This window comes from Topomyia yanbarensis, chromosome 2 (genome assembly GCF_030247195.1).
Source record: "Topomyia yanbarensis strain Yona2022 chromosome 2, ASM3024719v1, whole genome shotgun sequence".
In the NCBI taxonomy this organism is placed as follows: Eukaryota; Metazoa; Arthropoda; class Insecta; order Diptera; family Culicidae; genus Topomyia; species Topomyia yanbarensis.
The window spans coordinates 366,243,362-366,270,980 of NC_080671.1; the positions used below are offsets into that span (position 1 = coordinate 366,243,362).

At 38.4% G+C, this 27,619-nt stretch overlaps 1 protein-coding gene across 18 annotated transcripts in view; it reads left to right on the forward strand.

Annotated features, from left to right (window-relative positions):
• The window catches only part of LOC131684446 (voltage-dependent calcium channel type A subunit alpha-1), a 481,660-nt gene that overhangs the window by 321,761 nt on the left and 132,280 nt on the right, over positions 1-27,619 (forward strand). For 14 of the 18 annotated variants that reach the window (XR_009304654.1, XM_058967322.1, XM_058967319.1 and 11 more), the window contains 12 exons: positions 1,227-1,330; positions 2,037-2,152; positions 2,490-2,549; positions 4,218-4,322; positions 4,522-4,545; positions 12,594-12,791; positions 12,855-13,725; positions 13,782-14,084; positions 14,146-14,406; positions 14,475-14,618; positions 14,681-14,882; positions 14,949-15,113. Coding sequence is in view for 17 of the 18 variants with exons in the window: in XM_058967322.1 (XP_058823305.1) it covers positions 1,227-1,330; positions 2,037-2,152; positions 2,490-2,549; positions 4,218-4,322; positions 4,522-4,545; positions 12,594-12,791; positions 12,855-13,725; positions 13,782-14,084; positions 14,146-14,406; positions 14,475-14,618; positions 14,681-14,882; positions 14,949-15,113 (2,553 nt within the window). In the remaining variant the exon portion in view is untranslated. Of the gene's footprint in view, positions 1-1,226; positions 1,331-1,418; positions 1,535-2,036; positions 2,153-2,489; positions 2,550-4,217; positions 4,323-4,521; positions 4,546-12,593; positions 12,792-12,854; positions 13,726-13,781; positions 14,085-14,145; positions 14,407-14,474; positions 14,619-14,680; positions 14,883-14,948; positions 15,114-27,619 lie in introns of all 18 variants that reach the window. The other 4 variants (XM_058967327.1, XM_058967337.1, XM_058967325.1 and 1 more) reach the window with 3 other exon arrangements.

Sequence of the window (27,619 nt, forward strand, 5' to 3'; positions counted from 1 at the left end):
TGCTCTGAAAATCTAGCGAAATCGTCTTGTGGCACCAGCGGCTACTTGTTCAGTGGACCATAAGCGCGACTTCCGGAGGGTTAAAATAGTTTCAAACTCAAAATCATTTCAAACAAAACTTTGTACTCGTTTTTATTAAATGCGGTTATTGCGTATTACGTAATGTGTTCATTTCAAAATCGAAATTTCAGACCCACTAAGAAATTTTATTCTGGATCTTTCCCTGTTTGAAGCAAAATTATATAATATTTCGGCTAATTTGATCATGGGGGGGGGGGTGAAGGGGATACTTAATATACTCACTAGGTGAAGGTAATTTGGATGATTTGGGGGCTTGTTGAGGCGGAGGGGGGGATTTAATGGGAGGGGATAAGGCAAGGGTGGTATGTAATGGGGGGTAACCCCTTACCGCATACCCCTAGCTACGCTCTGGTTAAAATACAGAAAACCTACATTAGTCAAAAAAAATTGGCCGGAATTAGGTTGACGATGTTCAGAGTAATTGCCCAACCTTTCTATATGAGCAAGGCAAAAATGTGCTAAAGTCCAAAAAAGTCACTTTCAAATTTTTTTTCGAGATTGCCTCAAATCTCAACGTTTCATGCATGTTAAACACATTTGGCATCAAAAATACAAATTCGATTTTGAAATTTTCCTTTATTCCCCTCTTTGAGATTTTTTCAGTTCCTGCTTATATGGAATCAAGAACCGTCGTAGGTGGCCAATGTGGTCAAAGCGACTTTGGTTAGTCATTATTGATTTAGACTGGCAAATTAAAGTAATTTTGCACCCATTTTAATAAGTTTTGCATCATTTTGATATCATGGTGGTACCAGTTTATTTGGGAATTTGCTATGTGGCCACACTCTTCAACCCGTAACTCCAGAACAGGAAGTCCAATCAATACAAAATTCAAAAGCAGCCGATGGGAAGGTTGTACCTTTCATTTGAGACTAAGTTTTTGAGTTAAGTTGCAAATCGGTCCTGCCATCTCTGAGAAACAGAGGTGACATTTTTTTCCACATACACATATACACATACATACATACACACAGACATTCTCCGATCTCGACGAACTGAGTCGAATGGTATATGACACACGGCCCTCCGGGCCAGGATTAAATTAAGAATGTTCAGAGTGATTGCATAACCTTTCTGTATGAGAAAGGCAAAACGTTTAGAAAATCTTGATACAACTGTCTAACGAATTCCTTTATCCCCCACAGACCAACGACGCGCTAGGGTCAACCTTCAATTGGATCTACTTCGTGCCGCTGATAGTGCTGGGATCGTTCTTCATGCTGAACCTGGTTCTCGGTGTTCTCAGTGGGTAAGTTAAGTCGATTTTGATCCGCATCTCTCAACAAAAACAAAACAGAAATCACCTTTCACAATAATTCTGGGGTCACACAATGAAGCGAGTTTTCCAATGAGAGAGGTCGCGTCGAACGCCGGGCAGAGTTCCATAAGTTGCGCAAGCGGCAAATGTTCACTGGTGCCATGACGGCCTACCTTGATTGGATAACGCAAGCAGGTTTCGTAGACTTTTTTGTTTGTTTTTGGTTCGCAGTATGCTAGTTCTTGCAGCGGAAGGGTATATTATTTAACGCTAGATTCAGCAATAACCGCAATATAGTGTCGCAAGTGTGCGGTTGATTCGAGGTTCAAAGCTCATCCGCAAGCTATACTGTGAAGTACTTCTAAGCTTCTTCCTGCACGAATATTTTTTCCAGCAATACGTTCAAGTCGCTTTTAACGCGCTTCTTTAGCGTGGGTTTTCATTCCATGGGTTTTTAAGCCAAAGGAAGAAAAATGTAACAGTTTCGAATTTATCTGGTACATACGATCCGCGTAAAAAGCCACTTGAATGTAGTAGTCATCGCAGGATTTGACCGTCGCCGTAATCAAGTAAAAGCTAGCTGAATTTCATCAAAATCGCAAAACATTTGCCTTTCTTATCTTCCGCTCCACGTTCTGACCTCGCTGCTATCAATGTCACTAACCGAACGCCACTCCATTGACCCGCCACCCATCAGTGAGTTTGCTAAGGAAAGAGAAAAAGTAGAAAATAGACAGGAATTTCTAAAGCTTCGTCGGCAACAGCAGCTAGAGAAGGAGCTGAATGGCTACGTGGAATGGATCTGCAAAGCTGGTACAGTATCGCTTGAATAAAATCTATATTTGTACTATTCTGTATAGAAATCTCCTGTCGAGCGCTTGCTCGGCAGGGCTAAACTCTCCGAACTGTCAACTTGAACAAAACAGTTGTGGTGTTTGCTTTGTTAGCTCCATTAGGGAATTCTTTCGATGTTTCAGTGTGGATTGTACTTCAATTATGATTCATTTAATTGGTTCACTAATTGCTACTGTTTTTCTTCGCATTTCCCTTCGCTTCGTTCGTATTCATCATCCTTACTCGACATGGGTACACTCCGTAATCGGCATCGTCTACTGCATGAACTAACCAACAAAACAATTAACCAATGTAGAGGAGGTCATCCTGGCTGAGGAGAGAACGACCGAGGAGGAACGGCTGCACATCATGGAAGGTAAGCCGAAAAGTAAATCTTGGCGCCAGTGTTGGCAGAAATTATTTTATTTTGTGCCCCACCCCCACCTTCTACGATTGTTCGATTATCTATCGCACTGTTAAATTCTATATCAATGATTTACATTTCAAAATCGAAGGTGTCCAATGTACAATCGTAATAAAATTACTAATCTTTCAATGCTCACCAAAAAGGATTTACTCAAATCTATCTTTTCCATTCCGTGCTCGTAGATCGTTGAACAAAGACTCAAATGATTTCAAGATGCTTCGCGGACTAGCTTTGTATTCTACTATAAGAACATCTTTTTTTTTTATTATAGAGGTTTTAATCTTAGGGTCATTCGCCTCTTTGTCGGGTTAGAGAAATCTCTTTAGAAAAATCTCTAACCCTATGTGCGGGGTTGGGATTTGAACCCAGGTGATCTGCGTACAAGGCAATCGATTTACCAACTACGCTATCTCCACCCCTATATAAGAACATCTGAAATAAGGCAAAAAATTAGAAAAATTACTTGTCTGGCAAGCACTTTGAACTTCTTGTAGGAAAAATTAATTATTCGTAACTAAAGTCACAACTCACATGAATTAGAACGAGTTCCTGTAACAGTGATTTCTGTCTTTCAATTTAAACCAAGAAGCCAGTTCAATAGTGTGGCTCAATTTGGTTTCATGTTACTATGTCAAAAGCTAATACAGAGTTACTATTCAAAGACCAACAAACTAGAGCTGTCAGCATGACTTTTCAAAACTATGATAATTTGAAACCTACGCAAACCCGCATTCAAATGAAATAAATAACATTTCTTATTTCAGTATTTTTTAACAATTTTTATGTGCTCAGAATATTGTGTATTCAAAACTTCTCTATATGAATTATGTCACGTAAAATCTATCTAAGAGTTCTCTTCACAGACATAGTTAACCTAACTTTTTGACAGTTCACTAACAATATTTACATAGATTTGAAATAGAGCAATTTTTTCGACGATTCGATTCGAGCCATCAACTTTTCAATATACATGTAAACAGTACTAGCGAACTGTCAAAGATGAACACACGAGTTCATTTTAGACGTTACAGTAAATTATTCAATTATGAATTTTCAAATACTTACAGTTAAAGTGCATCCTATAAAATAATAATAATTCAACTATCTTACCGCGCCGAACACTAATCCTGCCTTCCCTTTCTTACTGACAAGAAGTTGATTCGTATGAAAAGCTGGGCATAGTATCTAGTAATTATGAACAAAATCTGCTACCTAGCAACCTCATGCATCGTCGTTTGACATTTTGGAACGCTTTCACAAACACTATCAAGCTACGCTCACCAACACATACAACTCCTTTGATCATGCGCCCTCTTCCAAAATGAACTCAGACTGATGAACACATCGAATGAACGTTCGGCTCCCCTTTATTCGCACACTATGAAATGCGAACAGCTTTTTCCGCCCAGCTGGAAAAAAACTAGCGAGGTTTACCCTTATCGCCACGTTTTGTTTTGCTTTGGGCACGCTTTGGTATTAGTGCTACCAGTCGAGTCGGTACGGACTGTGAGAGGGTACAAACAAAAACAAACTGAAACGCTTTTCTCTTTTTCTTCTTTTTATCGACACCCACACCCGTCCACCGATGGGGAACAATATATCTCGTTGGGGACACAGCTCGAAGGCGGGCGGCAGCCAAACGGAAAAAGCTGAAAAATCTTGGTAAATCAAAATCAACCGATACCGAGGAGGACGATCCGGATGATGACTGCGGTGAAGATGGTAAGTTTAATGGAACTAAATTATACGATGTAGGACAGTTCGTTATCATGTGTTTCTCCGGTTGAGACCACTGCCGTTCCATATGTATAATACACCTCCGCCTAAATTTATTTACGTTTTCAATTTGTTTTTAACGACACGATTTTTGACACGCACATTTTTGGTTGAACACTGTGGAAAACCCCTTATTTCCACTCAGTTTATGTCACGAAGCGAAAGAAAGGTAAATCAAAAGGAGATTTTTTCCGTAGCCGCCAGCAGCGTAGTAAATAAAGCTTGTAAGCATTTGCGTAGCGAAAAAATATGCTTGTAGTTTAAGGAAATTGCAACGTCAGACACACAAAGCAAAGTTCGCCACAATTTGCAATCTAGCAAGATAAAATTGGTAGCTCCTTGAGCCTGCGTTCTACAGATTTACCATATGTGCGACTAAGATGAAAGGTTTCGAACCTCTGAGATGTAAGCTATTAATTTTATTTTGCTAGATTGCATCTGTGACTTACTACTTAAAATAATGGAATAGACGTCCAAAGCGATCAAAAATCGCCTAAAAAGTCAGATTCCACACAGTGACGTTATTGGGCAGATCTCAAACGAGTTGAACTATGAAATGAGAACATTGAAGCAAATTTATGATTTATGCGTTGAATACTCGATTTTGTCCGGAGCTGGGTTTATTCACATTGTGAAGTCTATAAATTCCGTAGGATTGATTTGTATTTTGCATAGTTCATTTATAAACTACGACCGATTTTAACTAAAAGAGAGGTTATTATAGATTTTTGTCAAAATTTTTATTGAAAATCATGTAGAGACAATATATCACGCGATCAACGCAAGAACAAATAGTGGACTCCAAAGTGAACACGCTTTATTATTTTCATTCGTGTTTTATGAGGTACAATAAATATTCCTTGGAACTCAATACAAATAACAGCAGCGATACGTTCGACAACTTATAGATAACTTTGAACCCTTCTTCGATCACATAATTATATTTTATGAATGAAAAACATGGTATTAGTGATTATGTTTACGTAGTCAACTAATGCCCCGTAGCCTACTGACGCTCACAAAAATTTATCTATGCAAGTCACTGATACTCCCTGTTGCTCTGTATGGTCATGAGGCATGGGCGTTGAAAGAAGCAGACTATCAAGTTCTGGTGGTGTTTGAGAGAAGAATTCTGGGTTCAATACTCGGCATGAACTACCTGCTGTATCAAGTACACTGGAACCTTCATTTACGAACCAAATCGGGTGTTAGTAAACTGAATTAGTTCGTAAAAATGTTCGTTATTTGGAATTTAGTTCGTAAAAAAAGTTTCCTTCACATTCTTATTAAAATTCGTTGAATGAGAAATATTTTCGATAGCCACAACAATATGGGTATTTTTGAAACGAGCTTGACAAGTAGATGGTGAAAATGGACAAGGGGAGCCTTATTGCTACTCAAGGTGGCGACTCCCGGTTAGGCAACATTCTCGCTAACCTTAACCATATGGACATTTTTAGAATGAGCTTGAAAAGTAAATGAAGAAAATAGATCTTTTGAGCCATTTTGAAATGCAAGATGGCGATTTCCGGTTAAACAATATTATCGATAAACTTGCTGATATGGAATTTTTTGGAACGATGTTAACGAGTATGGTAAACACCCGCTTTTATCAGCCAGTCGGTGTATTTTGGACTGACAAAATGAAAAAATAATGATGGTATCGAGATTTATTCCGAAACTGCTGAAATATTTATCCATTTATTGCATCTTTAAAGTAAGAAAAATCTAATTCGGGTTGGTTCATTTGCTAGAGTCCCTCGCAGGCCCATGCGCAAGGGGGGGGGGGGGGGGGGTGGGGTTAGAGGTTCAAACCCCTTCCATGAGGGCTTTGAATTACTTTTAAAAATTTATTAACTTCCTGTTCAGGGATGATACAGCGAGCAGTGTCATTCGAGTTCGGTCACTCTAGAAACAAGTCGTAGAAAAAACCAAAGAAGAAACCCCACGAAGGTGGCTGGAAAGGGATGTAAGTTATGTTGGTCGTCATCTCTGGGCCGGTTTACGTTTCGGCATGTTTCGATATTAGCGCTAGTTGTGAGTAGATCAGCTAAACTGCAAAGGTCGGTCAGTGGGCTAGCAACGGGATTTAAAAAAAAGCAAATTCATGAAAAATTGATCGTTATTTTTTGCACTGAATGATTTAGGAAAACCGTGACCAAGTTTCTGAAATTATGAATAATAGACCTCGTATCCATGAAACTATCTGTGTTTCTACAAAACTAGTTCGCCCCGATAATATTCATGACGTTACATTCGAATGTTTGGTTGGGTTACTACTGTTCGCTGGACATGTTTAGTTTTTGTTGTGAGTCTTGTTCATAATTTGGGAATGCACAGCCGACAGTCAAGCGATTTTGATGATTTCAGGAGCTGATCACCAACTTTTGATATTTCTTATCACGTTACCGTGCTATTTTATTCACAAGTTTACTATCCGATTTTTATGTCAGAGTAGCGCGATCTATGTTCATGATTTCAAGATCTTAGTCGCGATTTTGAATATTTCAATCACGAGTAATGTGATTTATGTTCATGATTGCAGGAACTTTGTCATGTTTTTCATAATTTCTGTTCATATTGTCGTGATATTTTAGTCACGAGTTGGGATTCATGTTTATTTATATTCATGATTTCAGAATCGTTGTTACGATTTTTGATATTTTTGTCACGAGTTGTGTGATTTATGTTCATGCTTTCAGGACCTTAATCACGATTTTTGAAATTTCTGTTCATCTTCTCGTGATATTTTATTCTAGAGCTTACTTTCGAATTTGACACCTGGAATAATGTGACATGGTGTCAGCAGCTTCATCGTGGTATTCGTAATTTCTCTTCACCTTGTCGCGATCTATTATTTTTTGTTTCATACTATGTTGCGTTTCGGCTTCATATATAGCATAATATTATTTTTTGGTTACTATCGGCTTTTTACACGGAGTAACGTGACAAGGTGAACTGGATCATAAAAGTGTGACTGGTTCGTGGGATCTTGTTCTGTAAACTATATCACGAACACGATTTGCGGCGATTAGCGCGGCTTTCGTTTTCTATCTAGACATCACACTGAACCGCAACAAATTAATAACGATAATAGTCATAATAGTTTTTTGTATCTACAGCTATTCTTGGGCGCTAGCAGCTGGATATTTCATGAAAAAGTGCACGTAACAAGAATGATTCCACAACTAATACTCCAAATTTTGTGAAATTACTTCACGTTAAAATTTGATTCCATGTTTTTGATTAGGGATATCTTCACGCAAAAGAGATCGTGAATCATGTACTAGAAACCATGAACCAGTTCACGAAAATATGAATAGAGTGTAATGAACTTGGGAACCATTTCACGAGCACGGATATTGGATCGTGACTAATATATTAGGAATCATGAACTTGTTTACGATTACATGAATAATATTTGATGGTTTTGTGAACTATTTCACAAGCACGTATGGTAACTTGTGACTATTATACTAGATAAAATGAACCAGGTCACGACATGAATAACATTTTATAATTTTGTGATTTATTTCACGGGTACGCATGGTCAGTCTTGACTAATATTTCATGATTTGATTTGAACTATTTCAGGAACACGAATGACAAGTCGTGTCTAACATATTAGGCATCATGAATTAGTTCACGAGGATTGAATAGATTCATGAATAAAATTTCGAGTTTCGTGAAATAGAGCACGCGAAAATATGCACAATGTTTTGATTTTGCGATCTATGAATAACATCATGAGTCAACTGAGATTAATGATCATTAAGTTTTGAATTAGTTCACGTACAGAAAATCGAATTGGTAATGGCAACCGTGACTCAATTTCATAAAACAAAAACAAATATTTCCACTAATAAAAGCGTTATGAGGTCGTTACTGAAGCGAAATTGAACATAATTATAAAACACATGATTTTCGTAACTTTATAAAGGTGAATGTTCTAGAATTCATGTTACTTTATTCACGATTTTAGGAACAATGTTTTTACGGTGTAACGGTGGCCTTGGGTGGATGAGGATGGCAAGATATAAGAGGTTTAAGTTTGGTTAAGTTGGATTAACTACTTCAAACCAATCAGACACAACCACTAACCAATTCTATGCCTTCTCGATAATAGACATTTACCAAATTTGTTGAGCTGAGTCGATTGGTACACAATACTCAGCCTTCCAGGTCTCATAAAAAATCTTCAAAGTTTATAACCTTTCGTTTATAAGAAACGTTGAAAAACCAAAACCCTCCCTATGAGCATTTTCTGCGCACGGGTCTGGGTCCCTCCTAGAATTGGGAAAATTTATCATTTGTATTACAATTGGCCAAATGTGCAACTTGAACTCCAGACAGCCGATTATATTTTAATATTTTAATAAATCGGCAACGTTCATTTTTCGATCGCCCGACGAATTTTTCGTGGTTTTTGTAGTGTCGGTTCTGATTTTACCCGGCAATATTTAAAATCAAATCTTATACAAGAGGTATTCGGCTGCGTCTTAATTTTTCTTATGTCTTGTGGCTTATTTGGGAACAAATAATAGAAATGTACTAGCAATCTCTTCCGTGAGCGATTTATTTATTGTTATGATCAGTACTGGTAATACCAAGTCAGTACTAAAGAAGTAAGTATAGAAACGTGGGATAGTTCTGAGTGAAGATTTACGGTTAATTCAGGCATTATTTCTACAAAAGACAAACCAGCAAAAGGAAGAGCAACAAAAAATCTCGAAGAAAAAAACAAGAGTGGAGACGAGCTGGGGCCACAACTAAACAATATCGACCATTTTCGCAACAGGATTCACATGATTTCAGGAGGGCCAGACATAAAACTTTCAACAGTGTATAACTTTTGAACGAGTGCTTACGGACAAACAATTTTAAATACGTTTTGTAGGTGAATCCCAGTTCTATCAGAATAATTGATAGTATAATTATAATTTTTGCCAATAGTGAAGTTATTACACGGGTTCGAAAATAGGCCAAAATCAAATCAAAATCAGCTATAACTCTTTGCATAGCGTTCACAGCTATTTGGTCTCTTCGTGTTTTGTAATAATAAAAAATACTTTCGGACATTGTTAACGCTAAAAATCAGAAACAAAAAAGTTATAGGTAAAAATAAGATTTGAAGGAGTTCATCATAGAAAACATCTCATAAGTCGATCACTGTGAGTGACAGAGACAACATGTTTTCTGCAAAATTTATAAAAATACACTCCTCTACAACTTTTTCGAAGACGACCAAGCGCTATCTCTTTCGGTTCAAAAGTTAAATTTTCTGTAGCCTAGCATGATCATTTTTTAAAATATCACACAAACATTGTAGAATATGTGAAATCGCTAATATGGACAGTTTTGACTCCAATGAATTAAGTACCTCAAAACGCTATTTTGAGCCACTGAGGAATGGTATATTCTCAACCCTCATACATGACTGAAGTCATCACTCCACTCACACAAGACCATGCGTCCTCCCCACGCACACATAATGTCCTGTGAATTAATTCTCTAGTAGGTCAAACAAGTACCAAATAAACATATAAATTAGTCTGTTCAGACCAAAGCCTGATTGGCGTCACCGGGTGGACACGTCCTCCCTACACTGCCATCGAACATTTAAAATTGCATGCGACAAAATATGTACAACTTTGAAAATAATAAAATGACGAATACTATTTTTTTTTTTTGCAACAAAATAAGAGCAAAAAAAAAGTTGCATAACCAGTAACTCACTGCATTATTGACGAATCACCCAACAAAAATAAGTGATAAAAGACGCGGACGAAAAAAACTGACCACTGCTCCAATCCGAAGAGAACAGTTACTGTGTTTGGGTAGGTTACATACTGATGGAATCAGCACAAATAGTCCTATTTTCAATAGACCTGCAAAATGTATGTATTTAGTTAGTGACGTGTGTGTGACGATTAGTGACCGTACGACGGCGATGAAATTTGAATCTTAGGATGTCACTCAACCACCGACGGCAAGGACTAAAAGTAACTCATACTGGCCTCAGCTTGAAGAATGGAGTATGAAATTTTACACGGAGAAATATTCTGAAGAACACTTAGAGAAACTTGGATATTCACGTTCTCATAGACGCATACAATCTCAACAATGACCTTCGTAGGACCGAGTTGTGATGGTAAAGTTAGCGCAAGATTGTGCAGCGTCACCGGTTTCAAACGTTATAGACACACAGATAACTGAACCATGCAAGAATTCAACAAACGTTTTTTTACGAAAACAGTAAACTAAAGAACTCTATTTGCTACTGGACAATACCAATTGTTTATTGGATTTATTGAAAGTGGCATTTATCCTCAAAAAAGTAAGATTAAATTCTGACTTCAAGAAACTTCACTACTAAGACTTAATTAAATAAAAAAACACTATTTTGTTATTTTATCATTGACAGAATCGATAGCCCGAAACTCTTGATCATTTGTATTTAAAATTACTAGTTCATTGAAACTAGAGAATTGTAACTAGCCGGGCCTCTGAGACCCCTTGCCTTTTTGAGGGTTAAGCTTACTGCTTCAATTCTCAACAAGAATCAACGTCGAGAAAAGATTTTTTTTTTAATTTGATGTAGAGGTTTTAAACTTAAGGTCATTCGCCTCTTTGGGTTAGAAAAATCTCTTGTGAAAAATTTCTAACCATATGTGCGGGGACGGGACTCGAACCCAGGTGCGCTGCATACAAGGCAATCGATTTACCAACTACGCTACGCCCACCCCCTCGTGAAAAGAATCTTCGCGCACACTAAAAACCGAGTACGTAAAATACAATAACCCACCAATAGTTTTTTTATTCACTGTAAATGTAATTTAACAATAGCTCCGTTAAGCTTACATCTAAACACGTATTGAATACGCGAATTCATTGGTAATTGGTGAATGGTGATTCTTTTTGATTCCGTTCAATTGACAAGTTTCGATGCGTGAGCTTAACTGAGTGGTGTGTTCTCTACTTATTTACAAAAGATTAATAATAAAATAATCTTTTTCGGTCATCCAGTTCACTTCATTGGTTGTCGCTCTCGTCGATGCTATCGTTACTGCTGCTACCTTAAAAATTGTTGAATGCTTTGATTTATTTCTGCGGTTTGCGGATTTTGGTAGTAAAATCATCTGATTTGTTTCCTGTCTTCTCGTGGTGGTGTTGGTAGTTTTTTTTTCACAAAGTGATAACAGCGTCGCTGATTTAGCCTTTACTGATGGCTCAACAGATTGGACAACAGAGATTCTGAATTCGTTTTCGTTTTTTTTTTTTTTTTTGTGGTAGATGTTTTTGACTTAGGTACCTCCACGTAGGGTTTTCCGTACAGTACGGATTGTGTACAGTATCGAAACGTGGAGAACTGACTGTTATAAGTACGTAGCAGGGGAGTGGGCGTAGCGTATTGGTAAATCGATTGCCTTGTACGCAGCGCACCTGGGTTCGGGTCCCGACCCCGCACATAGGGTTAGAAATTTTTCCTAAGAGATTTTTCTAACCCGAAGAGGCGAATGACCTTAAGGTTAAAACCTCTATAATTGAAATAAAAAAAAAAAAAAAAAAAAAGTACGTAGCGTGGTTCGAGAATAGGAAGATCAAATTTTTTGGGATCACGAAGAATGGGGTGTTCCACCCGTATTCTCAAACTCAAACTCCGTTGGGAATGACTGGGAAAACAACGTTGAAAATAACCGAGAAACCAATAAAACATTATTAAATATCGGCTTTGCTTTAAAAAAATGTCAAGGTTCAATTAAAGCAGTTTCTTTTAGTAACTGGTCTTATTTTTTCGGAAATTAATCAGCAGTACTCAAATTTTGTTCTTAATACGTTGATCAATTTTCATAAAAACTTCTAGAGATTCTCTTTAAGTTTTAACGACACATATAATTTCATTTCATACTTTGTTGCATATAAAACAGCCCTAAATTGTTAAGCTTCGTAAGGATATATTCATTAATCGCTTAATATTAGAAAAATTCGTAGCAAAAAAAGAGAAGACTATTTTAGATCTATTCAATTTGTTGCTAGGTGTTTAAAGCGGATGCAATCGGATAACATCGGACCTCGTGCCACAGGTTGTCGTTTTTCTGTCCACTCTTTTTTTGCTATGGATTTTTCTAATTATAATCATTATTTCGCTACCGCCTTAAACAAATGATCTCCTTGTCATACATAGTTTCTAATTCACTTCCGTTACTTCCCATGCAGGTTACCTGAAGTCCAAAGTCCGCACGCAGGGCAAGTGCAAAGGATTCTGGCGTGCGGAGAAACGATTTCGCTTCTGGATCCGGCACACCGTCAAGACGCAATGGTTCTACTGGTTCGTCATCGTGCTGGTATTTTTCAACACCGTCTGCGTCGCGGTAGAACACTACGGTCAACCGGACTGGTTGACCAAGTTTCTATGTAAGACTGAATTAATTTCGATTCATCATTGCTGTATTACAACATGTCCCCAATTCATTTTAGATGTAGCCGAATACGCCTTCCTCGGACTGTTCATGATGGAGATGTGGATCAAGATGTACGCCCTGGGTCCAAGGATCTACTTCGAATCATCGTTCAACCGGTTCGATTGTGTTGTCATCAGCGGATCCATCTTCGAAGTGGTGTGGTCCGCAGTGAAGGGAGGTTCCTTCGGTTTATCCGTGCTGAGAGCTTTAAGATTGCTTAGGATATTCAAAGTCACAAAATACTGGTCATCACTGCGAAATCTCGTGATATCGTTACTCAACTCGATGAGATCCATCATTTCACTGTTGTTCCTACTCTTCTTGTTCATACTGATCTTCGCCCTGCTGGGGATGCAACTGTTTGGAGGACAGTTTAACCTTCCGGATGGGACGCCGCCAACAAACTTCAACACATTTCCGATTGCACTACTGACGGTGTTCCAAATCCTGACCGGTGAAGATTGGAACGAGGTCATGTACCAGGGTATCGAATCCCAGGGTGGCCACAAGAAGGGTATGATTTACTCGCTGTACTTCATCATCCTGGTGCTGTTCGGTAACTACACACTGCTGAATGTGTTCTTGGCTATCGCCGTCGACAATTTGGCTAACGCACAAGAACTGACTGCCGCCGAGGAGGAGCAGATGGAAGAAAACAAAGAAAAGCAGCAGATGGAGCTGGACAAGGAAATGGAAGCGCTACACATACAGACCGATGGTTCACCGCCCCGGGTTGAGGTTTCTTCGCCTTCCCCATCCCGGGGTAACGGTAGCAAGGGGAACAAAAAGGAAGAGGATGATAAGGAGGAAGACGATGATGATATTCCGGATGGGCCGAAGCCTATGTTGCCATACTCGTCGATGTTCATACTGTCGCCAACGAATCCGTAAGTTGCTGTTTCCCTGAAGAACATCTCTATCGTTTAACCAAATCTCATTGTAGGATTCGCTGCGGGGCACATTGGGTGGTAAATTTGCGTTACTTTGATTTTTTCATCATGGTCGTCATCTCGCTGTCATCCATTGCACTGGCCGCTGAGGATCCGGTCGAGGAAAATTCGCGTCGAAACGAGATTCTGAATTTCTTCGATTATGCCTTCACGGGAGTGTTCACGATCGAGATGTTGCTTAAGATAGTGGATCTGGGAGTGATACTGCATCCCGGTAGCTATCTGCGGGAGTTCTGGAACATCATGGACGCCGTAGTGGTCATTTGTGCGGCTGTCAGTTTCGGCTTCGATATGACGTAATGTATCCCGTATTATATTTTTGTTAACCTCTAATACGAAATTCTTTTGGTCTTGCAGTGGTAGCAGCGCCGGTCAAAATTTGTCCACAATCAAATCGCTACGAGTGCTGCGGGTGTTGCGACCACTGAAAACAATTAAGCGTGTGCCAAAATTGAAAGCCGTCTTCGATTGCGTTGTCAACTCGCTGAAAAATGTCACCAACATTTTGATCGTGTACATTCTGTTTCACTTCATCTTTGCCGTCATTGCGGTGCAGCTGTTCAACGGAAAGTTCTTCTACTGCACCGATGACAGCAAGCACACCAGCGACGAGTGCAAGTATGCATCGAATAGAGTTGAATTTTGTATGCGGTAGTAGATGAGGTTAACGTCGGTCCTTTTTTCAGGGGTTCTTTTTTCGTGTACGATGGCCCTGATCAACTGCCAAGGCGGGAGGTTCGGGAATGGAAAACGCAAAGCTTCCACTACGACAACGTGGCTACGGCCATGTTGACACTGTTTGCCGTACAAACCGGCGAGGGGTGGCCCCAGTGAGTTCGATTTGATGCTGGTCGAAATCAAGCCGAGTAAAAGTTGATGTTGTTACTTCCAGGGTATTACAAAACTCGATGGCAGCTACCTACGAAGACAAGGGTCCAATCCAAAATTTTCGAATAGAAATGTCCATATTCTACATAGTGTACTTTATCGTGTTTCCATTCTTCTTCGTTAACATATTCGTGGCCTTGATTATCATCACATTTCAAGAGCAAGGTGAAGCTGAACTGCAGGACGGGGAAATAGATAAAAATCAGGTGCGTATTTAAAAATATCCATTTGCTACTGAACTAAAGGTGAAACGTATATGAATCTTTTTGTAGAAATCGTGCATAGATTTTACGATAGGTGCTAGACCGTTAGAACGTTATATGCCAAACAAACGTAATAGTTTTAAATACAAAGTTTGGCGTATTGTCGTCTCCACGCCATTCGAATACTTCATAATGATGTTGATCGTGTTCAATACGTTATTACTGATGATGAAGGTATGTACTTCCACTTCTTTGCCTCCCATCGCTTCCACTACTAACCCCTAGTTACTCGCCAACCTCTACTTTTCCGATGAACCAAAAGAAATCTGAACAGAAGTATTTAGTAAATTCGGTATGAGGTGCATGTTATTACAACTGTTGTTGTAAACAATGCTGTATTTACTTAACAAATCTGTATATCTGATTTCCAATTCAGGTACACATTGGTAAAGTGAAGGTTGCTGCTGTAAATCAATACCCGGTAGATTATGAAGTCGGAATAGGTCGCAAGCTTGCCGGTTGCAATCTACTTCCAGTCGTAATCTACAACCCGAACAAGCCAGGCTAAAACCCCCAATCAGAATGTAAAAACAGTAAAAAATCCCAACCTAAGCAACACTGCCATCTAGCCGTCAGTACTCTGTAACCAAGCGTAGGGAACTACTATAAACGATTCAACCACCTGTTGATATGCAACCCCTTACAGAAAGCGAACAGGGATTTCGCTCACACATATACATGCATGCACCGAGAATGCTGCTCGACTGATTTTCGGTGGGCTTTTGGTATAATAATCGTGCCATTTGTGGATTTTTTCGTTTATTTGATAGGTAAAATGCCAAGTTCTTTGATTAACGTTTTGAATTTTATAAAACTAGGAGATAAATTTTGAAATATTTTTTTGCATTAGATCTAAGAGAAAAAATTTCACAGCTGTGTTAAAATTAGAAATATTTCGATGTAAAAGGGAGGAAACAATTGATTTTCTTTAAAAATAAGTGGGATTGGGGGTCACAAAAAGCTAGTAAATCAGGTTTTCATCAAGAGATGTAATTCAATTGAACCGTTATAAGTAGGAAAAACAATCAAATTAGCTTTTCGACACAGCAGCAATCGTATCGAAGACAGGGGAGAGAGGGCAGAAATGATGGCAGGGAAAGAAGAACACAAACTTACAGATTTAAGGCAAACGGAAGATCAGCGAATCAATTATAGTTTTGGGCTGCCAAGATAAGAATCGGGCGAAGTTAAACCATCAGCTCGCGCTCGCTGCAAATTCCGGTTATGCTAGTTACCGGTTACATTGTGGCATTCTGATACGGCTCGACTGCACAAAGGTAGTGCAGAGCACCTTGGAGTACGAGAAATAAAACAAGAGGGGTTATATTAGAGCATTTATTCTTTTTATAAGAAAGTTGATGTGAAACGCATAGCGAAGCTCGCACTTTGCCAGGGTATTCCGAACTGGAACATTGAGTTGTCTACCTCGGACCCGGAGGGAATCCCTTAACTGAGACCTGGCGTCACAATATGAGGCGCATACCCAAACAACTTGCTCGATACCACGATAACCCTTGTCAAAAGTACACACACTACGTTCTGCAAGCCAAATATGCCGCAAATGCGCATCCAATGTGTAGTAGTTGGACATTACACCAATGAAATCCAGACCCACATCCATCCCACTAGAGCAAGGCTACGTCGAAATCTTCAGGATGATAGAGTAGAACCATCTTCCAAGTTCCCTATTGCTCCACGAGGTTTGCCAGATGTTGAGTGTTCTCTGACGACCGATACTGAAAAATTCATTGCAGCAAATTGGTCTTTCGTTGATGTGACCTTCTAATGCTACCTTTGCTAACGAGTCAGCTTCTTCATAACCTGGGACGGAAAAATGAGAAGGGACCCAATCAAAGGTAATCCGGTTATATTTTTCAGATTTTTTTTTTAATTTCGTTTATTTGGCACGGCTCATAGCGGTAGCTTAACGGAGCCGTGGATCTTTATGTGAAAAATAAAAATAAAACTAAATTATTGATTGTCCGTTGGATCTCGTGCGCGCAACTTTTTATTGCGAGCGGAGACCTTCTTTCGCGGCTCGCCTACTGCGTCATGGGGACCATTTAATTCTCTCCTGTCCTCCACGTCAAGGTCATCATCGTTAAAAGTGCCTTGGTGCTCGCGTCCAGATGTTCTTTCCTGCTTCTTGCACTTACGGGTGACCAATGTAAATCCGTCGTCATTGCTATTATCTTCATCACCGATGTTGCTTACAGTGGTTTCTGGGGTGCTGGATGCTGCTTTGGCAGTTGTCAATATGGACTGAACAGCTGCCACAAATTTGGCAACCGTTTGTGGTTCAGGGATTGGTATTGAAAACTCTTTTTTGGGTTGATTTACCGTGGATTCGTTGGCAATTGGTAGAGATGCATTCTCCTCTGTATCTTCCGCGCAAGATTGTCCGTGGTGTGCTGTTTGATTTTAATACTTGCACGTGGGAGTTTGCCCCTCATGGGTGCATAACATAGTTTGATTAATAGTAGCTTCGTGGGTTTTGAATTTTATAGTCAAGTGGGAGGGGATAGGTTTTTCGATCCGCATCCTCACCACAAGAACACCGTTAGGTGTACCCGGGAAGAAATTTCTCCACGTATCACGTGTAACTGATTCTACTTCGCCGTATTGCGACATGTATTTTGCGATTAGATCAGGAGGGGTACGTGGTGATAGGTCATGTAACTTTACATCTACATAGTCTTTTTCTATATACACGGGAACCTTAATTCCAACTTTATCACTTTGAGCCACGTGCTTTAAGTTGTTTTGCAAAACGAAACGTTCGGCTTGTGCTAACGTGTTGAATGATATGAGTACGACATTACGAAGATGATGATACTGTAGATACATAACCTCCTTGAGCTTAAGCTGCATCTTCACCTTCAGCAGGTATTCTCACTTCACGAAAACTCAATCTTATTGAACAGAATTTAAAGTCAACGACCGCTGTATTGGGTCGGAGCAGAGATTTTTCGTCAACTTTACTCATGATGGCAAGAATAAATTAAAAGTTTCCAATGCACACTAGATCGAGAGGTTGCTAGTTTTTGTTCTTTTGGTTCGATTGTACGTCTGACTTGGGCAGAAGTAGAAAGTAGACTGATATTTTTCAGATAAAGTACACCATCTTCCCCAGAAATTACATGGAATGATTTTTGGGCTTCATCGCTCGGAAAGCCTCAATAGAGCTGAGGCTGTGCGAGATGACGAAGTAGTGATCTATGGGCATAGTGTCGATGATCCCTACGGTATACTGAATAGCAGCTAATTCTGCGACGTAAACTGGAGTAGGATCATTGAGCATGAATGAAGTAGTATTATTAACATTGAAGATTTAATCGAAGTCATTTAACCCATAGATATTTGATCCGTCAATGTAAAATTGGTTGCGCTTTGTCACAGTCGACCTCTCGGAATTTGTTTTATGAGATGTTTGGGAACACTTGTAGGCATATATGATCCGGGATTCCACGAATCAATTCCTTCACAGGCATATCGAAGAAAACAGTTGAATCCGAAGTATCTTCGGGATTATACGAAGAAAGATTGATATTCTGTGCCATGCAGTCATAGTACAAGGACCAGAATCGAGTTTGAGAATTAAGCTCGAAGAGCCTCTCGAAATTTTCAATCACCAACGGGTTTAAGATATCAAATCGGATGTGCATCGATGTGAGAGTTCCCAAAATCGATCTTTCGATGGAAGAACCCACCAGCACCACGAGACTCATTGTATGGGTCAAATGCGTGCAACCCACTCCCGCACTCCCTTACCGGCAATATTGTTGTTTGGTACAGCATGAGCAGGATTGGCACTCCACCACGCACCCCATTATACAAAGAAAATTGATCGTTTGTTGGCACTTCTGTTTCAGCTACCTAATGTGACATCCCCAGGTACCATTCAAGTCGAACCATGCCCCGAGCTATTTAAATGTCAAGACCTGGTTGATCGTTACAGCCATTGGTAGACGCTGGAGTAACGCTGGCTCAGACTTTTTAGGGGAAACTCAGTTTTCTCCGTGGAGAACTATATACCCACCCGAAGAGCCCCTTCTGATAAATTGTCCAAAGTATCTTGTAATGCTCCTTCCAAATCGACAACTATTGACCCTGTATCAGAAACCACCACGTTGTCTGCAAGCTACCATGGCGTGCATGAATTCAAAAGGCTATTTATTTCACGTATACATTGTAGATGATGGGACTTATGTAGATGTAACTCCGAGGAAGAGCCATGTCGATAAATCCCCAGGGATGGCTATATGACAGTAAGCCTAATTGTATAACTGACAGTAAGCCACTTGCTTCAACCCAATTAGTCGAGGCGAAACAAGACATCTACACGACAGCATTACAATTGGCCGAGAAGAGTTGTGGTCGGAGTCTGGTTTTTCTAGTTTATAAATGGCGATGACCTTCACTTGCCTCGAATCATGAGAGATTATGTAACCCTCAAAAACTTTTTAAATACATTCTACAAGCATCTCTTCTTTAACAAATTGAATTTGATTCTGTGTAGCCCTGGGGCTTTATTGTAACATGATCAGAGAGGAAGTGAGAACCCCACCATCGAAAATGGTGTTTCGTTGGCGTTATCGTGAAATGACGCTTTGCTGTAAATCTTTTACACCAGGGCGGAATCTGAACAGACCTTCTTGGCGAAATTGAATATCCACAGGTTTGAATATTCCACGGTCTCGTAAGTACTATTTCGGTTTCGCATATGCCGGGTCGTGCCCCAAAAAGTGCGCATCGATAGTTCTCTCGCTAATCCGTCAACGAACAAGCGCCAATAACTACATTCCTTGACTTTCATAAAACTCTTCATTCACGTTTCAAACGTCCCACACAATCGATAGCTAGCGGGTAACCTGTCGTACCGTGGGAGTTAAAGTATCCCAGACAAGCCGCGGTGCGGAAATGCATTCCTTGAAATTACTGAGGGTTGGAAGTAATGCAGAAGTCTTTGATTTGAATTTCACAAGCGAGAAAATCCAATGCTTGGTGTCGAAGGGAGGTAAATTCGATCGAAAGAATAGCACTTTTCAATCCCCAAATGTACTCATCCGTAGGGGTTTTCTCGATACAGATTGGTAATATCAAAATCGTGGGAATTGATATCTATATCGAAGTTTGCCAAGTTTCGTTGCTAGTGTGTATTAATGATTGTTTTGTTTAATAATCAGACATAATTTAAAATTTTAATATGTGACAACTAAGTCACAAAAACAGACATCTAGGTTCGAAAAATCAAGTTTGAAATACTTGTTTTACCATTTGAACAAATATCCGCTAGAACACTAAAACACCAATCAATTGAGTGATCCACTGTCAATTCAGTAAAACTCACGCACTAAACGGAATAACAACAGAACACCCTCTGATGGTAACACCAGGATATGTCGTAAATTTGTTACTTAACTTTTACGCTTGATATGGACGTCTGTTCCCTGTGCCTAAATTGATGTTGCTTCTCAGTTTTGCACGAACTAGAGGGAGCTTGGCCTTAATCCCACTGTCCTGTCACCGATGTTACGAAATATTCGTTATGGAATATTGTTTGTTTGAGAGCCGTTCATAAACAATGTCTCACATAAAAAAATAATCTCTAAAATACACTTCCCCTTCAAGCATGGGATTCCATGAGAAACCGGCTGACCGCAAAATATGACCATCGTCGATTCGAACGAAACTTTGCGGGTGTGTTCGCTGTATGAATCTCCATGATATTCTCTGGCAATTGGAATATTTTGATACAAGAGTAATTTTTCAAAAGGGCGTAAACGTTTCTACGCGTATGAATTTCAAAATTTTTTTGTTCGATTACTGTATTTTATACAGCAAAACTATCTGAGAACAAGTTACAGGGAATGAATACTTCTGTCCGAAAAAAATATACACTGAAAAAAATGTTGCGTCATTTTTCAAAAGAAACAAAAATTTATGATAAAAATTTAAATTGCGAAAAAACCCATTTTTTTAAATTTTTTATATTTTGTTACCAAAAACCTAAGGAGAAAAGAAACATTTTGAATGTGATTGCATGATGGAGAAAAAATCGGTAAAAAAGTTTTTCTAACAATAACTTCGTACATGTTTTTAAATTTCATACTAATTAACATACAAAATTGTAATTTTATTACAGAATATAATTCTAAGCACCATTTAAAATCAAAATGCATTTAACAACCATTTGAAAGTTACATGAAAGCAACCAAAATATATTTCAATCATAGGGTCTGTTGATTAAACTATATAGCTGAATCATATGTTGGTTGTTTTCATGTAACTTTAAAATGTTTCACAATATCGCCTTGATGTCAAAGAGAAAGTTGCAGGAAAGTTTACGGGCCTTTTGAAAAACCTATTATTGTTGATGGAGAAACGCGACTAACTTATGAAAAGGTCGTAATAAAACAAAATAATTGTGTTGTTAAAACAAAAGTTAAAATATCTCGAGAACTACTACATTTTAGAAAATTTTTGTTAAGAGCATTTCGATTTAAAATGGCGTTTAGAATCATATTCAAAAAGAAAATTGTATTTTTGACTGCAAATAGTAAGAATTATAAAGAAATGTCAAAAGTTGTTGTTAGGAAAACTTTTTTATTGAAAGCTTCTCCAGGATCCAAATACACTAAAAAAGTTGCTTTTACGTCTTTAAAACGATAAAAATTAAATTTTTGACATTTTTTGATGGGGTAACGCGAATAACTTTTAAAAAGAATTAATTTTTTTTGAAGGAGCAAAATTTCAAATATCTCGAAAACTATCGCATTTTGGAAGATTTTTGTTAAATGCATTTTGATTTTAAATGGTGCTTAGAATTATATTCTGTAATTGAATTACAATTTTGTATGTCTATTAGTATGAAATTTAAAAACATGTACGAAGTTATTGTTAGGAAAACTTTTTTACCGATTTTTTCTCCATCATGCAATCACATTCAAAATGTTTCTTTTCTCCTTAGGTTTTGGTAACAAAATATAAAAAAATTAAAAAAATGGGTTTTTCGCAATTTAAATTTTTATCATAAATTTTTGTTTTTTTGAAATATGACAACATTTTTTTCAGTGTATATTTTTTTCAGACAGAAGTATTCATTCCCTGTAACTCGTTCTCAGATAGTTTTGCTGTATGAAATACAGTAATCGAACAAAAAAAAATTGATATTCATACACGTAGAAACGTTTACGCCCTTTTGAAAAGTTGCTCTTGAGTCAAAATAATTTTATTACCTGTGGAAAATATCTAGTCTTGCATGACGGTGAAACGTGTAAAGTTTCATTGGAATCTAAGATGGTCGGTCACGATTTTAACCCATTCATGCCCATGTTGTTTGTGGACAACAACAGCTATAACTTTTGATTAAGGCAAGATTTGCTCACAAAAACAAGTAGGGGAACATGGGGAGACTTGACCAAGCGCAAAATCCTATTTTTGGCTATGGCGTCTTCTATTCGATTCTTAAATTTTTTTCAAAAATATTTTGATACTTATTTCGATCCCTTAAGGTAATTTTCAAGGTTTGGAATGAAAACTTCTTTTCTTACAGAAAATATTCCGTGATTAATAAATTTGCATTAAATGATCTAACTTTTTATCAAACTTTGTATGGACATATCTACTCGACTACTACTTACTATTAATCTACTAATATACCATCTTAATCCTTGTGAAACAGTGAAATGATTTTACATCAATTGGAACATTGGAATAGTTATTACTAGAATTTGCATGACATTGAACGCAATAACTAATGTTGGGGAGACTTGACCAATATTTTATGGGGAGAGTTGACCAAGTGGCAATTAGCTGAAGAAAGATGCAAAATTCCTGATATTTATTATGCTTTGGTATCTACTGTTAATGTTAATCACGCCATAAAAAAATCCCACCTCAAACATAAGTCTTTATGTTTTAGTATTAGTAAACAAAGTTAGCAATAGTAGGACTGATTTCGTGATGTGTGAATATGCAATGCAAGCAGTACAGTTAATCCTTAAAAAGAAATGCATTTAAAAAAAATCAAATTTTTCAAATGCAGCCCTTTTATATTTTTTACTGCTACCTAAGTATCTCGACAATATGGATAAAATTAGTTACAGTATGTTTTATGTCATTATTTTTTGTTATGATTTTTCAAAATTCTCTTGGTCATGTCTCCCCACGCCTTGGTCAAGTCTCCACGCAGTGGGGAGACTTGACCATAAAAAACGATCACAGAAAAACTTTTATAACTTTTCAAAAATTAAATTAAAAATTCTGCAAAAAATCATGAAGACGAACAATAACTTTGCACATTATATCTCAATGACTTTTGAGGGATTTAAGGCTGTTTTAGAGATTTATGCAGTTTTAGCTGAAAACCTGGTCAAGTCTCCCCATGTTCCCCTAAGGCTAATAAATGTGACTATTGGCTTTCATTTGAGTATTAACGGTTACAAGGATCAGCTCTAGAACTGAAGTTATTTCAATTAGTCTGATTGAACTCCGATGGAGCAGTGCTGCCAGGGACCGTTTACGTTGACGACGGAAAATGAATTTTTCATATAACTTTGTTATGTTGCAATATTAGTGAAAACTGATAAAACTTATCAATTTAGACTATTTTTGGCTACGTTTTCCACGCAGTTGGACTACTGTAAATATTCTAGGAGAATTGTACTGAGCATTAGAAGGTAAAAATTGAGCACCTTCTAGCACTGCAAGGAAAGCACCTACCTTTATGAAAAAAGGTTTTTCGAGTTTCTTGACCCCACCGTTTTAAAGAAAAAATAGTTTTGAAACCCAACATGCACTACAAAAAAGTTGGGCATGAAAGGGTTAAAGATTTTCGGACGGATCTTCGTGGAATTCCTCCATTGCAAATTGTTGTTGGTTTTATTATCTTCGCTCCACTAGTACGTCTCAAATTCAGTTTTTGTTTTTTATCTCGGAAATTTATATTATGTCTCACGCTCATCCCGAACTGTCAATACACGACATCGTTCATGAACGGTCCCTTGATGATATCTTTAGAGCAGACAATCCAATGAAAAATAGAATTGACATGATTTTAGTGCGCTTTTAGCACCTTCGGTCACATCTTTAAGTTTGTTAAGGGCATTACAAAAAATCACTCAATGACTTTGAATTCTCAAAGTCACTCCCTTTCATATTGTGACAAATTTCAAAGTATGCTCAGATACCAACACATCATTTGGATAACTTTAGATCCCCCTCCCCCAACTTCGCTTGAAGTTTTTGAAATTGGTACTATGGCAAAATATGGAGAAAAAATATAATAAATGCTATAACTTTCGAAGTGGCATTCAAAAAATTACAATTTATAGCTCTTTTTCAAGGAAACAATTTTAGTATTTGAATTGAGATATTTCCATTTCTCGAAGTGGGGTGGGGTATTGGGTCATTTTATCCTCAAAATCTTCCATTTAAAAAAATGTGCTCCGTGATGCAAATCATACATATATTGCAGTTTGTCTAATGTGAAAAAATCTCAGAAATCGAACGGAGCCTTTGCGACCCTTGTCCGAATACAAGAAGTTGGGGTTATAGGGCTTCCATAGTGCCAACTGCGGTGCGTCCCAGTATGCGTTGAAACCCGATGGCGGAGAGCAGGAACGGGGTGGTAGCAGCTTACGGCGAGAGTCGTACGATGAGCTAGAAGCGTGAATCGGTTCAACCGTTGTATCGTTACAATTTGTATAATACTTGCCGAGAAAGGCGGCTTGGAAGACCCCTTCTCCGCCCACAAATACAGGACCGGGACGACTGCTGAACGCTGGTTGCAAGGGCTCGACTGTAGCGGGAGGATCGAGGGCTTCCATAGTACCAACTGCGTTGCATCCCAGTATGCGATCGGCATCGATACTCCTTCACAAGGGCGGTGTAGTTTGATATAGTGACATGGCCAATCGCTGCGGAGTCCTCTGCAGGACCATTGATGGGCCGGGTTGCATTAGAGAAGTACATGCTTCTTCTGGAGGCGGTGGAAAATCAGTTAGCGGGCTCCAAATGTTCTGGGTACGGCTGTCTTCAAATTCCCTGAACAGTATGCCTTGCGGCCATGTGTCAGGATTAAGAGCTGCATCACGGTACTTTGGGTGAACTCCAACTTTGAAAGATATGAAGTTCAAAGTACTGACGTCTATGTCTTTTTCAACAAGCGGAATAACCTTTATCTCCTCGTTACAATTTAGTCCTTCTATAGACATTTTTTCGACAGTCTCTTTGCTAACGCTAGGATGAAAGCGGGAAAGATACATCCAGAGCAACGGCGCGGGAGGTGAAACCGTAACAATGTTGCTATTATCGACTAGCTTTCGACCACCAACAAGAATATTGCTCGGATCAGGGCCATCCTCGCGACGACGTTTCTGAGGTGGTCGAGAGGTACCGGAGTTTGGCCGGACTGGAGTAGATGTTGAAACCTTTCTAGCGAGGCGCGAAATTTGCTGGTTATTTTTGGATAACTCGGCCTTTAGTTCAGCACAGACGTCATCCGTTTTCCCAGCGATAGCAGCGATAACACATCCAAGTGAAGAAACGGTATCGCGAAAGCGAGCAAACTTCATCAGCTTGACACATTCATTGCACATCCAAAATAAGTTTGGGTTTTCCGCAAGTTTTTTCAAAAACGGCTTGTTAAGTTGTTTCCCACATTGCATATGTACCACATTTTTTAAGTTCATTATTGAAAATTCAACTGGAAATCGAAATTTCATATTTCGTGGAAGAACTACCCTCAATGCAGGTTGCTAAATAGATTAGTCGAACAATGTCATTTTTCAGTTGATCGATTACTAGCAAATAGATTATTTTCACATAGTTTAAAAGTATAGCAGAGATCATTGCTCTCTACTTCGTTTTAGAATTTTGTTGCCATCTATACATGATCTACTAAGGGGGAGGGTGTATAGCAAATTATAACATATGGGAGCAAAAGAGTAAACTACAATGTGACGTAGCATGTTTTTACAGAAGACTGTAGAGTCTCTTTCTCTGAGATGAGTCGACAGTGTTGATAGATTAAAATTCATTGGCGAATTATAATGCAGGATTTCCAAATTAGAATTAACTTCAATGATATCTTTTAAAAAATCGTTTATTTTTTTAAACATCTTCAGAGAGTTTTGGCGCGGGGATTGCCAAAAGGAATAACCAATAGCACGAAAATCAGTCGAGCAGTTTGCGTTTACCCATGTAGTAAATGCTGTCTATGGCAAAAGACATCTACACGCGTACACCCAAAACATCGAACCAAAACAAAACGCCCCTTTGCGGTCAGAAACTATTTCACGTTTTCGACTTTTAATTTAAATAAGCTTGTGACTAGAAAAAAACCCAACGCAATTTTATGCATGGTTCGTTTTTCGTTTTTAAGTTTCTGTTTGTTGCCTTGGATGTATGTTAATGTGCGCGATGCTACGAAATGGGCAATGTTAAATTTAAATAGAAATTAAATTTAAATAGAAATGTTAAATGCTTTAACGTTGCCCGTTTCTTAGATTTTGTCAATCTAATTAAGTTTATCTTTTTGTTGTTATGCATGAAAATTTTTATTTCCGGTTGCATGAACTGTTATTATTTGGTACAAGATTGGAATGTTATGAGAAGTCAATCAGAACCAAACAGTTTGCTGAATAAAAAAATGAAAAAGGAATAATATTATCCAGTTGAGGTGATGATGCAATAAATAAAATTAATAAACGTGTTTTCTGTTTGGCTTCGAATAATATGGGAAGAAATTCATGTTTACTTTATCTGTGACATCTCTGGCCAGTTTCGTCGTTTTGATCAGGGTAATTTTAGCGAAAGTGCCCGACGCCAGAGAGGTGACTGCACCATCTGAACCCTAGATATCGGCCAACCAACGACTTTACTTCCCTTTCGAAGGAAATTCCATTTAAGTTATCATTAATAATTGCATTTTACGTGATATATTTTGACGCTTTTATCAGTTAGAGTTACTTGAAATCCTGCAATATTGCAAATATCAATAATTGCCCTGTTTCACTAGTTGTCCGGGGAGGCTCACAATTATAAAATGTTTAACTTTATATACCAATTAACTCGGTAATATTCATGGTTTTATAGTTTTATACATCGTTGAGACTAGTTTCATGTCGCAACGTTCAATGGCTACTAATCTTTTACACCTTATGTAACACACATTTTCCAGCGGTATTGAGATGGATACTATCCACACTGATTTATCTGTGAATTTCGACAAGATTAACCAAGCAATTACTGTTGCCAAGATGGTTCTAATGTTATTCGCTTAATCTAATCATACCCCAACGACCGCCATCTTTCCATCGAGGTAAGCGATTGAGTTTCCGAAGAGTTCTTCGTCTTATCCGGAATTCTTCAAGGCAGCCATCTCAGTCCACTGATTTTTCTGTTGCACTTCATCACAATTTTCGTGGCCGAACAATCCGGGTGCTCCGAATCATGAACGAATGCATTTCACATTTTCAGATCACTCGATCCTGGGTTGCCAGCCAGCAAGTGCGGAGTGTTCCCCGAAGTTGACGACCTATTTCAGGTTTACTACTAAGCATAACTTCCTGGTCTCTCTTCCGTCCACTGTCGTGTTTTATTATAGTAACATTCCAATGTCAGCATATTTGTACACTTGGTACGACTCGTGGTCCATACGTCTATGTATTTCCTAT